The sequence below is a fragment of the Platichthys flesus genome, chromosome 18, assembly GCF_949316205.1.
Source record: "Platichthys flesus chromosome 18, fPlaFle2.1, whole genome shotgun sequence".
Taxonomy (NCBI): Eukaryota; Metazoa; Chordata; class Actinopteri; order Pleuronectiformes; family Pleuronectidae; genus Platichthys; species Platichthys flesus.
In genome coordinates this window covers 6,373,277-6,388,591 of record NC_084962.1, presented here as the reverse complement: position 1 = coordinate 6,388,591, position 15,315 = coordinate 6,373,277, and the positions used below count along the sequence as shown (strand labels likewise).

The following is a 15,315-nucleotide window of genomic DNA, read 5'->3' as shown; positions in this document are numbered from 1 at the left end:
GTCCACTAATCAGCATGTAGTTTGGGTTGTATGGCTTATTCACCCTTTTTGCTGTTGTCAGAGTATGCAGCAATGCTGTCGTTATGGATAGCAGCTTTAGCTGAGCCTGCCCAATGTGTATAAACTAGCAATTTTCACAGAGGGGGAGAGGAGTGAACCATAGAATGCAGCTGCCTCAGCCAAATTCAGCAGAAGGTGGTTAAAGATCAACTATCACCAAACCCCACGACAAGAAGAGATCAGTGATGTGTACACCTGGACAGGAGAGTGTGGCAGACAGGATATGGGGAACAGAACAGAATGGGTCTCTGGGTCAACTCCATCTACTAACATTGTGCTGGTGGGCCATTTTGCATTGGAGACAGAAATAGAGAATTCTACCCTCTTTGTCTCCAGATCAAAGCCTTGAGAGGCTTACACAAGTGTTGAGAATTTAAACGCACATTAGCTGGGACACCTCAGCTTATCATACTCGAAGAGGTTGACAGGTAGTTCTTTCTGATGCTCTGACAGCTAAAGAGTGGATGAGAGGGAGTGGGTGTTCCGCTTTAAGGTAATGCCAATCAAGGCTGTCACTGCTCTGTTAGGCTGAGTTCTTTGGAATGAGACCGCAGTAGCCATTCTCGAGGCTGAGAGGGGTCATTGAAAGGACTGTCAGGATATCTATGAGGACTTCAATATTCCATTGGCTGTAGTGAAACATGACCCACCGGACCTGAGATGCTTGTAGCAACCCCATTCATCAAGGCAAGTCATCTCACCCACCTTCTATCGAATAACAGGCAGTTTCTTGGCCAAGACAAATATCTGCCCTGCTGTTTGGGAAATGATAAAATATGCCTGGTTGATATCTGGAATTGATAAATTGATCACAGAAAAAGATAGTGTCAGCTGCTGTTCCATCCTTCAGTCACCTTGCATAAAGTAGCCTTTACATATCATGTCACAGGTCGGAGATCAGAAGTAAGTCGCAGATGCCAAGGCCCAGTGGCAATGCATCATCATGCTGTGCCCTGGCATCAGTCCACAAGTTAACTTGTGTTGTTCTAGTAAACTGCAGTTGGAGGCCATGATTGTTATGTACCGTGACAGACTCACAGGGGAGCAATAGAACCAGGAAAAGGTCTGATTCATCCACAGGAACAGAAACCTCAGACGATCCTAGTAAAAACTGTCTAGTTAAATCATCAAATACTGCCCATTACTGAAAATGGTTTAACGATTATCAAATAAGATTATTTGATAATCTGATAAACATCTGATTTATACTGAATCTTTGGATCAGATAAGAAATTAAATATAAAAATCACTGTACATTGTTTTTTACAAATAGCTTTCCCTCATAACACAGACCTTTTGGTGATCTGGTATGCACTAGTCATTTGTATTATTATAATATGTTATTGTAGTGTTATATTCAACTTGAATTTGCCATTTTCCCACCGCGAGCCATTTGTCACCTTGTGGGTGTTTTTTTATTGATTTGACATTTATGGATAACATGTATAATATTAAAAAACAAAAAGCATTGTATTAGCTGTGGTTGTTTTGCCACAGATTTTTTCAATGTGAAACCATTTAGTCAGACGTTAATATCTAGTACTTTCAGAGATCCATCTTTTAAAATGAATGGTATTTAAAAGGTCTTCAAATTGTTGCTTATTAAAGAGACCAAATCTAAACTTCCTTTCCAGTGCTTCAATGTCTTGCACAATGGAAGGTTGCGTGTTTCCAGGGTGCAAGACAATTTGAGCTTATCTCTCGAGAAGCAGGAACTTGATGTAAGAAGAGTCTAGGATAGGATAAGATGAAGAAGCGGCTATACCCTGAGTGCTGATGGTAAATTCTAGGCCATTGTCACTGACACACTTAGAGAGGTGTCACCAGACAGCACTGTCCATTTGAATCAAACTCGCTCTGTACATCCCTCTCTTCTCATAGATCCTGATGATGAGCTGCGTGCCTCGTCCCTTTGATGTTAACCTATAGATTTATACATTTAACGTTCTCTTGCGCAATCAGCAAAGGTACACTCCCACGCACAGCACTGGCACACGGCACATGCACACATGCACGCATACACAGAGAGATCTACACACACAGCCTCCCTCTGCACGCGTAGCAATGTACACACATGTACATCACACAGAGGGGCAGGGATATAAGTAATTTAGCACAGTGTGACACTTTCACGGTCTAATTAGCCCCAGTGTTGCAGTAAACACGGCCCAATGACCCTCCAGTTCTGGTTACTCATTAAGTATGGATGGAGCTGAAGATGGCTAGTTTCTCTCATCCATCAGGACCTGACTCGTCACAGTAGCAGCTCCCCAGAACCCTCAAAACCTCAGGGTGAGCACCACATTCAACCCAGCATCCTCGCAAAGAGAGAACAAGCAAGGAACCCCCTCCACCTCTGTATCTACATGTAATGTCCATGTTCATACATGAATTCATGTGCACGCTCACAGGAGCGTAAGAAGCAGAATCAAAGAGAGCTCTGGAGGGATGCTGCATGGCACGTTCAGAGACAGACAGCCCTGTTGCTTGCTCGCTACTGCTGCCGCCTTTGACGCGGTGATGGGGGTTTTCCTCCTCCTCGCTCTCTCCCTCTCTGTTGCGGTAGCAGACGTGGCCAGCAAGCTGTGATCAAACTGTGCCTTCATCCTCTCTCTCTCGCTCTCATCAGCTGGAAGGCTTCAGTAGCAGGGTGCCCCAGATTCATAGACCACCTCCCCCCTCCCATCTAGTGCAGAGGCTCCACTTGCTCCACTGTGGAGCTCCACTGACACCTTGTGGCCAGAAAAGAGGACGTGCAGTGGGAATGTGAAAGGTGGGCTTGTTGGGCCATTCATATTGCGGGAGTTTATGATACACACTTTAATAAACATCCCGGTGTTGACCTGGTGTGAACGTGTTAAATTATATGAAATGATATGTATTCGAAACATCACTATGGGCTATGAAGCTCTATCTAAAGAAGAAATGTCACTAATTAGTCTTTCAATCGACTCCTTGTCAATATTCCCAATAGATCAAAGGTCGCAATCGTTCTGCACGAGGCGTCAGCACAGGCCCGAGGGCACGCGGACAGTTGGGGGAAGAAAATGGTACATCAGCTCAGATCCTGGATCGATAATAGTGTGTGGTGTTAATCTGGTGAGTGGCCCTCTGGCAGAAATAAGGGACTCAAGAGTTGAACAGCGCAGCAGACCAAAGAGTCATTATCAAATAGAACAAGCTCAGCATTTTTCTCCCAAATAAGCCACCTTTTTTTTTTTTTTGTCACAGAGTGGAGCCCGGGTCCAGAAAACCGCTGGGGTGACTTTGGGTTGAGCACTGTCAGGGACTTTTCTCCCTTTGTACACTGGAGTATTATATAAGATTTTATCTGGGCCTTTTTGTGCAGGCAAAGCCAAATCCAAAAGGCTCTTAAGTCAAAGAGAAGGAAATTAGCGTGACTCAAGCTGAGCTGTGCAGGTTGATACTCTAATCACCTAAATGCAGAGCCACTTTTCTTGCTGGAAAGGCAGACAGGAAGTCTTAAACAGTGGAAAAACAATTCTACTCAAATTAACTCTTATGAAATGTTTGTGTGCAGGTAGGACTCTTCAAAATATATTACAAACAAAATCTTTAATCAGCTGTAGATGCATTGGCACAATGTCAGTTTTCTTTTGACCTCTACTGTTGAAAACGAACCATGGTGCAAAAACCAAAGAAGAAATAAAACAGCAAAAGTTCAACAGAGTGGATTCCGCATTTTTTCTTTGTTTATGGTTCTGTACAATACTGTTCCCAGCTAATACTTTGAATTATGTATTATATGCAATGCTGAAAGTATAAAGCACAACAGAGAAGACACAACGCAACATCCCCATCATTTAACCAAATGTCATTGACGTTGGACGGACTGTACGCACAAAAATAAAGTCCTTTCACCTTCTTTCTCTTTGTGCTGCTGATACATCAGTTCTGAGGAACATGTATACATACAACAGAGAAGAAGACAAAGGGGAATAGGGAAAGAGAAGTGACAACAGAGGAAGGAACAAAGACGAGAGGAGAGGGCAGGGAACAGGAAATACTTTTTTAGATGTTTTACAGATGTAACATTTATGCTGCAGTGCTTAATAAATGATCCTCTTTGCTGTTTTATTCAAAGCGGAAACAAACAGACTAGATGAAGACAAAGAATATGAAAAATGGCACCATAAATTACAAATTAATTTTCTTCTGGGCCCGTCAAATGAAACCCAAGCCTTTTGAGTTGGACATTTTTAGTCCTCCTCTTTAAAAGGTGACACATCGTGCTCAGTTTTACTTTCCTCTAGTGGGTTATAGGTTATTTTTATGAAGTTAAAAAGCCCGAGCTCCTCTCCTTCACAGAAAACACTGCTCCTGATAATCCTGCAGCACCCTGTCAGTGGCCGGACGATACTTCAGACGAATTTGCATAATACACGGCGAGCTGTTAGTCTGACAGGCCACTTTACGGTAAAGTAAGAGCAGAGGTCAACACTTACCACATGCTGTGGAAACAGTTAACCAGTTACAGCAGAAAGGACCAGCTGGCCAATCGGAGCAGAAATTTACATAATGAAGACAATGATGTGTTTTCTGAACATTTGAGCATGTACACCATCAAGTAATAACACCAATTCAAATTATAAATATGTGAAAATGTATGTCTCCTTGAAAGAAAAATTCTTGCATCCCATCAACTTAGCCATCGTCACTTGATAGGAGCCACAATAGCCGCATTTTCCCGTATGAAAGTCTCTTTTGAATGTTTTTTTTTCTAGGCACTATTAGACACATGGCAATACAATAGGAGTTAGAGGGAAAAAACTGAGCAAACATACAATACTGTAGCCTCTATATACAGGGAACTTCCCATTTCTGCATGTGTAGGCTTCTTTTTCAAACTGTCCGGTTTTGCTTATTTCATGAACTAGCCTTGATTTGAACTTTAAAACACGTGGTGCCGTTAAAATTACACTTAATCTTCAACACATAAAGAGATCATTCAGTACAGAGGATCCCCAAGTGGCTTCCTACAAACCCCAGAGGGCGTTCTTGAAGAACAGTTTCATCTCAATATGTTCACAATACAATCATCTACTCAAAACTGATTAATCATTCAACCCATCTCCATAATGACACTTATTTTCCTTTACTAAATCAAACACTGAATCAAACTGCAGTCCCTGGGGATCGTAATACAGATTTATTAGGCTCTGTGGAGCATGAAATTCAAGTCTTACAGCAGCCTCACCTGGATCAGGGTTCATTCATTGACCCGCTTCAGTCCTCCTGGTGCTAACACACTACAGAGTAAGGCTTCACACTGCATTGATAGTTCAGAACTTTTTTTAAATCAGTCGAGGTATCGTCTCGTCTCAGAAAGGCACGCGACTGAGCTTCACACTTTGCTCCTGCTCCGGCTTTTCTCCCTTGGTTTTAAATTTTTTTAAGCAGCACTTTGCATTAATCTCCGGTCCAAAGGAGAATGACACTTTGTGGCCTTGTCGAGAATATCAACATACATATACATATTTACAGAGAAGATCACCTTCTGAAAAAAAGAGTCAGTTGATACTTGTTTGTTTCTTGTTTCGTTGAATAGGTCTGTGTGTCTGTGTGAACTTTTCAGGGTTTTGAGTTACATGTTATTCACATATATGTGTGCACTGTACATATGGCAAGCATGTAGAGAGATACAAAATGGAAACGAGGCAGAGAAACATGGCAGAGATGATGTTCTTTGTACTGTGTGTGTGCGAGTGTGTGTCACTGTGGTTCTAGGAGTGCTTGATAGTGTATTTGCCTTTCTGCAGCTGGGAGATGTACAGCTTTGACTTGGTGCCATCCAGCCGTTTGAACCACACCTCGTCATTGTTGATTGTGGTGATGATGGCGCTGCATGACACACAAAACAGCACAATGTTAGTGCGACAAACAAAACCAAAAACCTCACAGTTTGCGTGAGACTGTCTCAGTAAGCAGAAGTGGATGAGCACTTCTCACAGTGTGGAAAACAGTCAGAAAGTGCCCTTGTGCATTACTTAACTAAAAATGGCAGCATTTGTTCTGCAGACTGTTGCTGCAGTGACCTTACGAAGTATGTGGATCTCAAAGTGAAACACAGAATAAAATCATTATGTTTCTACAAACCTCATGATTTATGATCAGGCTTAGAATTAAAACTGTGACAGAACAGAAAACACACACACGACAGGACACTATTAATCTTTGATCAGTGAATTATGCATTCTTGGTACCACAGCCAAGGGCGTTATATTTTTACCAGTCTGGATCCTGGAATAGTTTTACTCACTTTCATGAACATTATGAGAAAGGGCGGTTTGGACATTTTCATTAATTCCTTAGGGAATAAACCATGGATCTTGATGACAAACAAAATCAAAACAGACAAAAATACATATATAGGGGACTAATATTTAAAGTATTTGAAATTAGGTGCGGGAAAAAATCTGAATATAGTAAATTAAAATGTGGTTTCAAAAGAGGGCTGTTGAGGTGTGCACTCTACTGAAAGCCCTTCTCATTTGTATTCATATAGTGTCTCTGTGTTTATATTATCATACCCACAGCTATGTCAACTTCCATTTACAGATAACTATGGGGGTGGCGATGAGACTCATCCTAGTGACTGCGAGTTATTAAAAAACAACAACATGCGTACACATTTACAAATCTGACAAAATGAATGTGTGTACACGATTGTGTCTTTGTGCTTGAATGGTGTTTAACGTCATGAACCTCAGATGACTTCTTGGAACTAGATGTCTTGAGGCCTGTTTTTGTGAAACTGGCACTTCCCATTAGTAGCATTGGATTCCTTCTATTCAAGTAAGTTTATTGTCCATTTGTCTGCTCTCTGTTTGTTTGTTTGTTCTCTTTTTAACATCAACATGCCTGGGACTGCAGATGAAAATGAGTCCAAGTATCTAACTCTGATACATTTATATGAACCATTGTGTTCATATTAATTAATGATCACCCTTTTAAATAAATACAAGTTAAAGTTATAATCTCCCAAAGAAGTTCAGCTGGGTTATTTAAAATGATTCAGGTACTTGTCACGAATTAGTATGTTTCAGGAATATAGTTTATATTATTATATGTTTATATGTCAGGTTTTAAGTTTTACTGACTGGCCCTTGTATCACAGCTCTACCCCCCCATAACACCCTTCTGTTGCATTTTTTTTCCCACTCAGTGGTATGGAGGGGTGTCGGAGTTGTGCTGTGACATCAATGGATTCCCATCTATTCAGTGTACATCCTGTCTTGACCATGCACATTACAGGACGCATGGAGCAGTGGGGTGGAATCACAAATCTTTCCTGATAACGCCATCATGGCATCGGGTTAAATCAGCCATGATCATCTCCATTGCTGAACAAATCCACCCTGTGACGACAACTGCTCCACAGGCCTTGTCAAAACAACTGTAGATATTTATTTAAATGGTTATCTTTTCCTCTGTTGTTAAATTAAACCTGCAACTTAAAACCTGTTAGTGGGTGGACGTGAGGTGAAAATGCAGAGGAAACAGTTTTTTTTTGCAAAATATCTGCATTCATGTAGTCATAAACACAATGTGGCAGAGGATGTTGTTCAACGTTCTAACTTTCTCATGCTGTAACCAAAATCCTCAATTTTTACATAGAGCAATCTATTCCTAAATAAACCCTCCCCCCACACACACACACCTCGTCGGGTACTCGTCCTTCCTGTTGATACAGATGGCCTGCCCCCTGCAGTACCACTGGTTGTCATAGAAAAGTCGATCGTCCTCAGAGCGCGCGACATGGTGATGCCTTTCAGGCTTCACTGCAGGAACTGGAGGAGGAAAAAGGGACGGATAATATTTGATGAGGATGAGACAGTGAGACAAGGAAGGGAAGGAGTGACTAAGGGTGAGGTGAGGTTAAAAGAAATACAGTACAAAATCTAAACAAAACTAAAAAAACAGAGGACAAGGAGCGGGACAGAGGCAACATTCGTCTCCTCATCAATGAGCTTGGGCACTTTCAGTACTAAATGAAGCCCTCATGTGTAACTGTGGGTCGATCGCTGCACTCAGCCACTGTAACCAAGGAAGAGGAGTAACTCTTACCATCCACCTTCACCCTGTGTGGCCCCAGTGATGCCATTGCCTACGGGTGAAGGAAACAGACACCTAACATCTGCACTTAACATCAACACAGATGCATTGACCAGCTGACTAGTTTGGCCATAATCATTACAGTACCTTTCTTATTGCAGTCCAGTCTTCAAGAATATCCAGGTCTTGCAGCATGTAAACGATATAAGGCCGTAAAGGAGGTGTTAAGGGAAACTCTGAGGAGTGGCAGCAAACATCTGTCTCTAACAAGCATGACAGTGAACTGCTGCAGTAAAGTGTAAGTGGAACCAGACAAGGACAGGCCAAAGGGGAAAGGATATCAGAGACTACAACAGGCTTCTTCTTCTTGACAGGGCAGAACGGGTCCTTCTTCTTGTTTTTCCGTGAGTGTAATCCATCGTTCCACAACTCTGAAAAGCAAAGAGAGTAGATTATGTCTCTGTGTCACTTCTTCTGTTTGGATATTTGCTTTAATATTTTAATCCGTTATATAGTTATTATGTGCAAACTTCACTTGTTGTCAGCCAACATTTTCATGATGAAATACGCAATGTTTATTCACTGATTGCTTATCATTACTTCTGCGTGATAACCGGCCCCAAGGAGGTTGTTTTCCCCCCTGTCAGTTTGTTTTTCAGCAGGATTTCCATGAAACTTGATGGAAGGCTGAGAAATGGGCCAAGAAAGAATCTATTAACCTTTGGTGTGGATCTAGTTCTTTATATTTTCCTTTGACATTGCCTGATAAGAGATTTTTTGGCATTTTCACCAATTTCCCAGAGACTAATTCATGGATCTTGGAACATTCAGGAGTGTGTCCAAATAAAAATACAGCGTTAGCAGATTTAAATGTGGTTTCAAAGGGAAGGCTTAAATTTAATTTGTTTTTTTCCTTGGCAATGGAGATAATGGTTTTATGATCTGAAATGTTTTTTGATTTATCTAAGAGGACTGTTGGGCTTTGGTAGAGTAATGCACTTTCCTGAATGCATACAGTTGTACCCTGTAAAGTATGTAGAGATAAATTACCTGCTTTACTTATTGTTCGTAACATGTACAAATATTAGTCTTTTCTCTGTTTCCGAATATAACCAAATACTTTGGGTTCCATGGACTGTGGCTGCCCTGAATCAGGAACTTTAGAATCTCTCTCTAAAAAAAAACATTCTGATAGATTTTGGCATGTTACTTGGATGGATCAAAACAACAATGGTTTGTGTTGAAGCCCTGGCTGGTACCTGAGGTAATATCAATACTGTGTCTGTCCTCTTCCAATCTTCTTATCTTTTCCTCCAGTTCACTTTGCACAGTGTCAAACAGCAGCAACTTCTCACTCTGGAAGACAGAAAGAGAGTAAGTAAGGACAGAGAGGTCATCACATCACATCACAACCGACCACTCCAGGAGCAGGAACAGGGTTGAATCTAATCCAGGCAGTGAAGGGGCCTGTACTACGAAGCAAGTTCAACAATCCACATGAGCGCCACAGTATCCTGTAAAAACGATGATGTCATGTTTCAATGGAATTGATTGATAAATGGGCAGAGATTTTACACTGGTAGAACTCTTATCTCCAACTTAACCTGGTCTGGAGCAGGTTAAGTTGACAAAAATTCGACAGAAAAACCTGAAGTAAACCTGAAGTGCCCCTGATAACTGCAATCCTGCTTCATAGTACTGGCCTCAGATGAGGCAAAAACCCAAACGTCCAAAACTACAGTGGATTTCCTCCTTTGTTCAGGTAATCGTCTGTTGAATAAAATCTATTTTTAAAGAGGTGCCTCACTGGCTCTACCGTTGGCCTCTCACCTCCCAGTGTTGGCAGGCTGCCTGGATCTCACATTCGTACTTATTCTTCACCGAATCCAAACACAGCTCCCTGTAGATCCCTGCAACGCACAATGATGGGAAATCAATTCCGCGGGCAACCGACAGGAAAGACGACAATTCGGTTTAATTCAAACAACTATAGTCTTTAATTTGCACAGAGACAAATGTAATTAAGTATTCAAATCAAACACTGACATTTAATCAGGTGTTAAATCCTGTTTTGCTTCCTAAGTCCAGACATTTTCAAGAAACTTCAATAGAGGCGCGTAAAGTGAGCCCATGTGAGAATAACCGGAAAGTTTGCAGCAAGCCGAGTGGATGTGTTAATGACATTCGACATTAGACATGAAGACACAGATGACGACATCAACTTGGAAAGGCAAATGAGATTGGACAGCTTTTGGTTATGAGGCCCGCCGCCAGTGTTGATGTGCTGTGAACAAATACATGTGTTTTCCATGGCGGACTTTATACTCTCCTGCATGCTCCATTCCCCGCCTGTATTTGATGGACTTGAACATGTCTGACAATCTCCTGCTGCATTCATCAAATGTTACAGGCAAACGACAGACAATGCCGGACCAAGTGTTCAGTCAAAGTTCATGTCCGAGTGCGAGTTTGGACTCACCAGCCACTTTAGTCCTGATCTGCATGTTCTCCTGCAGGTTGGCTAAAGGCTCCAGGTACTCTTGGGCACAGCCAGCCATTACCTCCTGCAGCTTGATGTCCACCTGACTCAGACGCTCCTTGTACAACCTAGGCAGCAAAACATTATAATAATAATAGCAGCAACACACAGAGCAATGCAGGAGCTTGAACTTGATGATTATTATTGTGATATTACTAAATCTAGCAGTAGTGGGGAGCTAGCAGTTTGTCACAGCTTGGAGAAAGGACATTACTCCATTTTTTCTTGGATCTTATCTTTCTGGGATAATAATTTCTTGCTTTAATGTCCGTTTTTATTAGATGGTTTTTCATTTGAAGTAAGAATGAAAGTTATAAGAATGAAAGTTATAATATAGTTGAAAGTCTTCAAACTATATTAATTGCGACATGAGTCTCAATTTGCTTTGTAAAGATAGAGCTGGTAGATATGGTCTTCAGAGGAACTTATTTTTTTACCTAGAGTATTTTTCAGAGCCTGTAATTTTCTAATTTTACTTGAGAAAAAAGGTTGTATCAGTACTTACTTGAGTCCTTTTTGAACACAAGTATCTGTACTTCTACTTGATGAAAGGAATGCGAGTACGTTTGCCACCTATGTTCACTTCTGACAGACAGAACGTTGTGACCATCAAGTACAACAGGCGAGGTTGACATTATAAAAGCAAAAAACTATTTAAAATAACACTTCGCAGTTGCACAAATCTTTGATTTGAATGTCATCTTGGTGTTGATAAGGATTTGATGTGAAGAATACTTGTGGAAGAGGAACAAAAGCAGTCATATGTTTGTTGGCCGAAAGAGGGCAAAAAACTGCCATTAAAGTAAACACAACTTCATCAAATTGATGACACATGCACTACAAAAGGTCACAACACATGCAAATAGCGAAAAACCACCACAGAAGTACCTCCAGGGGACCCAAAAAAGTGATTAACCTGGCTGTTCAATGCTGTATGAAGTTCCATCCCCACTGATAAGTAGCAGACTTCAATAACTTTACAAAGCATTGAACTACAGCCAGGTTCATCACCCTTTTGGTTCCCCTGGAAACATTTCCATTCGGTCAAATTGATGAAGTTGTTTTCTTGATCTGGAGTGTGTAGATCTCTCTCGCCCCCCTACACAGATGAGCAGCATCTCAGAGTCTGCCCCACACCCCAGTAAGAGATGTATTTGTTTATGTTGTAAGTTCGGGACAGTTTCAGGTGTTAATGGAAGCAGCATGTGGAGGAACTCACTGCTCCTTCAGGTCAGTGAACTGTTTCTCCAGCGTGGTCATCTCGTCCAGACACTCCATCCTCCTCCTCTCACAGTCCTCATCATCCATCTCTGTTTACAGGAGGACATGACAGCTCCTCGTCAACAACACTGTACCACCTGCACTCCTTGGTCAGCATTTCAGGTCATTTTCAAAAGCACAACCAGTGTAACATTGTAACTGCGTGTTGGTGTTTATTGAGGCCTGTTGTTGTTGTTTTCCTACCGGAGCTGTCTCCATCTTCGGACACGGAGGAGCTCACTGTGTCCTCCTCGTCCGTGCTGCTGCCGTCCTGCTCCGGGTAGTCCACCTCCATCTCCTCTTGGTTGCTTTCTTTCTTCTCCCGGGCGTGAACCGGCATGGCGGCGGACAGAAGAGCCGGTGTCGACGGGCTGGCGCCGCTGTTCGTTGATGTTAGCCCACGGTGATAAAAAGAGAAATATGACCCAGACAGCTAACCGGTTAGCTAGCCCGCATCTACACCAGCTGGAAGTGAAAACATGGCCACCGCCGACCAATGAGAGGCGGCTTTACTGAGTTTGTCCAATCAGATGCTGGTACGGGTCACTTGAGGGTTTCAGGGATTTTGTGTTTGTTAAACTTTCCCCAGATCCCGACAGCGACTGTATGAGCAGGTATTCAAATATAATAATGTACTTTTATTTCACGATAAAATATATAGTATAATAATAATAATATAATTAATAATAACAATGAAACCTCCTGATATACAGTTAAAAGACCCCCCTCCCAATAAATAAAAAACAAATGTCATTTTAAGTTATTAAGAATAACACAATGAAAAAAAGCAGTTGAATATTGATGATATTGTAAAAGTGATTTTGAAAAGTTTAATTTGATTATTATTGCCGGGGCCAAAGTGGTTCTGTTCATCCGTGTTTGTTTGTCTGTAAGTTAGAAGGATAATGCAAAAACTACTCACACTGATTTCCATGAAATTTTGTTGCAGATCTTGATCAGGGAGCAGATCAAATACATTTTCTTCACCTTCATCAATGTTGTTAGATGGGGTATTTCTCAACTCTATTAATTCCTCAGAGAATAATTTATGGATTTTGATAATAAATCAAACAAGGAACTTACTGTGAAAATCTGGTAAAAATATTAAGAGTGAAACTGGGATTCTTCTTCCGTCACAAATCTTGTTTTTCTTTTTTTACCAGAAAAAAGTTGATTGCTACCACTTTCCTCCCTGTACTTGATTACAGTGATCTCTTATATATGAATGCCCCAGCAAACTGTCTGCGTTCTCTAGACACTGTATATCATGGTGCCTTAAGGTTTGTCACTGGTTGTAAAGCCCTCACTCACCGCTGCATCTTATATGCTCGAGTTGAGTGGCCACCTCTGGCAGCACGCCGCCTTATACATTGGCATATTTTTATTTATAAAGCTATCTTGCGTCTGCTCCCCCACTACTTATGTAAGTACATCTTTAAATCCCAGAGCAGTTATTGCTTACGTTCAACTGAGCTTTATTTATTAATTATGCCCAAAGTACACTCTGAATTTGGTAAGCACTGTTTTAAGTTTGCTGCACCTGCTGCTTGGAATGCACTGCAAAAAACTCCAAAGTTGAAGGAGCTCATAAACCTTGAAACTTTGAAGACTCGTGTGAGAGAAATTGGAGCGGCTTCATACCGCACTTGTTCTTGTTTTGGTGGGAATCCGGAGCTTTAGTCCTGTTGCCTTATATTAAGGGAACAGGGAACTTATCTTATTTGATCTGTGTTATGTGATTTTTGTGTGTCTCGTGACTGTTGACATTTTTTGTATGCTGCTGTCTTGGCCAGGCTTCCCTTGGAAAAGAAGTCATTGTATCTCAACGGGACCGACCTGGTTAAATAAAGGCAAATAAAATAAAATGCATCTGTGCAATTGGATGCTGATCCAAATAAAGATCCCGATGGTAAGTCCACTGCCATTCTAGTTATATTCCATGTTTTTCCCCCTCCTGGTTGTTTGCAATAATCCTATATTGACTGCCATTGTTTTTGAGAAACTCTTATTCCCGTGGGACTCAAACATTTTCATTGCATGGTGTCAGTGTCATCATCATCAGTCTCAGTGAGGTTATGAGGCAGACAGGAGAACCCTTAGAGAGATTCTACCAAGAACAGTTGCAGGGGATCTGGTACAAAGTTGGTGGAGGGCCTCTGAAACCTGACTGGAACATCATTCCAGCGCCTTGGGGGGCCAGAGTTGTGACAGCCTGCTGCTCATCTCTCACTCACCTGGGTGACAGTGATGGACAGACTGAGCAGTGGTGGGGAAGTGTGAGCCGTGGTGTTGTCTACCAGCCGGATGACAGACAAAACACTATATGGCACAAAATCATTGTGATGTGGTTGACAGTGTACATGCTCTAGTCTAATGCATTTTATCCCACTGACAATGAGAAGGGCCTTCTGTCCTATGATCTGCAATTCATGCTGTTACCTCAGGATGGCGATAAAGACATTTGAAGGGTGGGCAAACAGTCTGTGTGTAAAAAAAGTAAAATATTCCTGAAGAGTATGACCTGCACTTCTACTGAAACAGGAACAGTTCAGAGTCATTATTAAATCAAATCGAGATTTGAAAATAATGAAAGGAACGTGATTTAAAAGACTTTGAATAACTATATATGTCACTATTTTAGTTATGTATCTGTAAAGAATAAGATGAGCATGAAGTATGAACTACTTTAATTCTTTAATTTTTTATTTGTGAGTCGTAAGTTGACAGAACAAACAGAGGGGTGCCTCCAACCTCACCAAAATGCACAACTGCGCAAGAGGATATTAAACTGAGAGATTGAGCTCAGTTGATTTGTGGTTTGTCTTGTAGCATCACTGTTTCCGTGGTGTGTAGCATGCTTCTGTAAGTGTGTCAGGAAACTCTGCCGGTCTAATTTCAGTTCAGGGTGCAGTGCGTTGTTCTACAGCAGAAAATCCGAGCTGTTTTTGTGGTTTATTTCATAATATTAAACTTTTTCTCTCTGTCTCACGCGGACCAGAGCGGAGACGAGCTGACACAATGGACTATCAATAAAGCTGCGCACGAAGGGCTGATGGAGAGGCTGAGGAATGAGAAGTAATCCAAACAGAGAACCACAGTTTATGGTTAACGGCACATTCCCTCTTGACTTGTAGCTGAAGTCTCTGCAGCCTGGATACATTTCTTTGTACAATATCATTTGCCTTGTTTCAACTGCATGAACACTCACATGACAGTCAGTGCTCTGACATATAATCAATGTAAATCTATGACCTCAAACCACACTTGCTAACACAGGCTGCGTCTCCAACTCTTTCCCCCTCTGATATGATTTTAGGCCTCTGCTTTCAGTCTCATCTGGTGAGCTAATTTGAAAGTTCTAAGAATTGAGTTGATCTATC

The 15,315-nt window shown here is 41.5% G+C and overlaps 1 protein-coding gene across 1 annotated transcript; it reads right to left on the bottom strand.

Annotated features, from left to right (window-relative positions):
* Window positions 1-3,751: 3,751 nt before the first annotated feature.
* On the bottom strand, window positions 3,752-12,408 carry brms1lb (BRMS1 like transcriptional repressor b). The gene is made up of 10 exons (XM_062411657.1): window positions 12,140-12,408; window positions 11,895-11,985; window positions 10,616-10,743; window positions 9,967-10,046; window positions 9,396-9,492; window positions 8,478-8,567; window positions 8,284-8,348; window positions 8,149-8,188; window positions 7,742-7,871; window positions 3,752-5,922 (listed from the first exon to the last, which is right to left on the bottom strand). Exons 1-10 carry the CDS (start codon window positions 12,273-12,275, stop codon window positions 5,805-5,807), a joined length of 975 nt encoding a protein of 324 aa, XP_062267641.1. The 5' UTR covers window positions 12,276-12,408; the 3' UTR covers window positions 3,752-5,804.
* Between the last annotated feature and the right edge of the window lie 2,907 nt (window positions 12,409-15,315).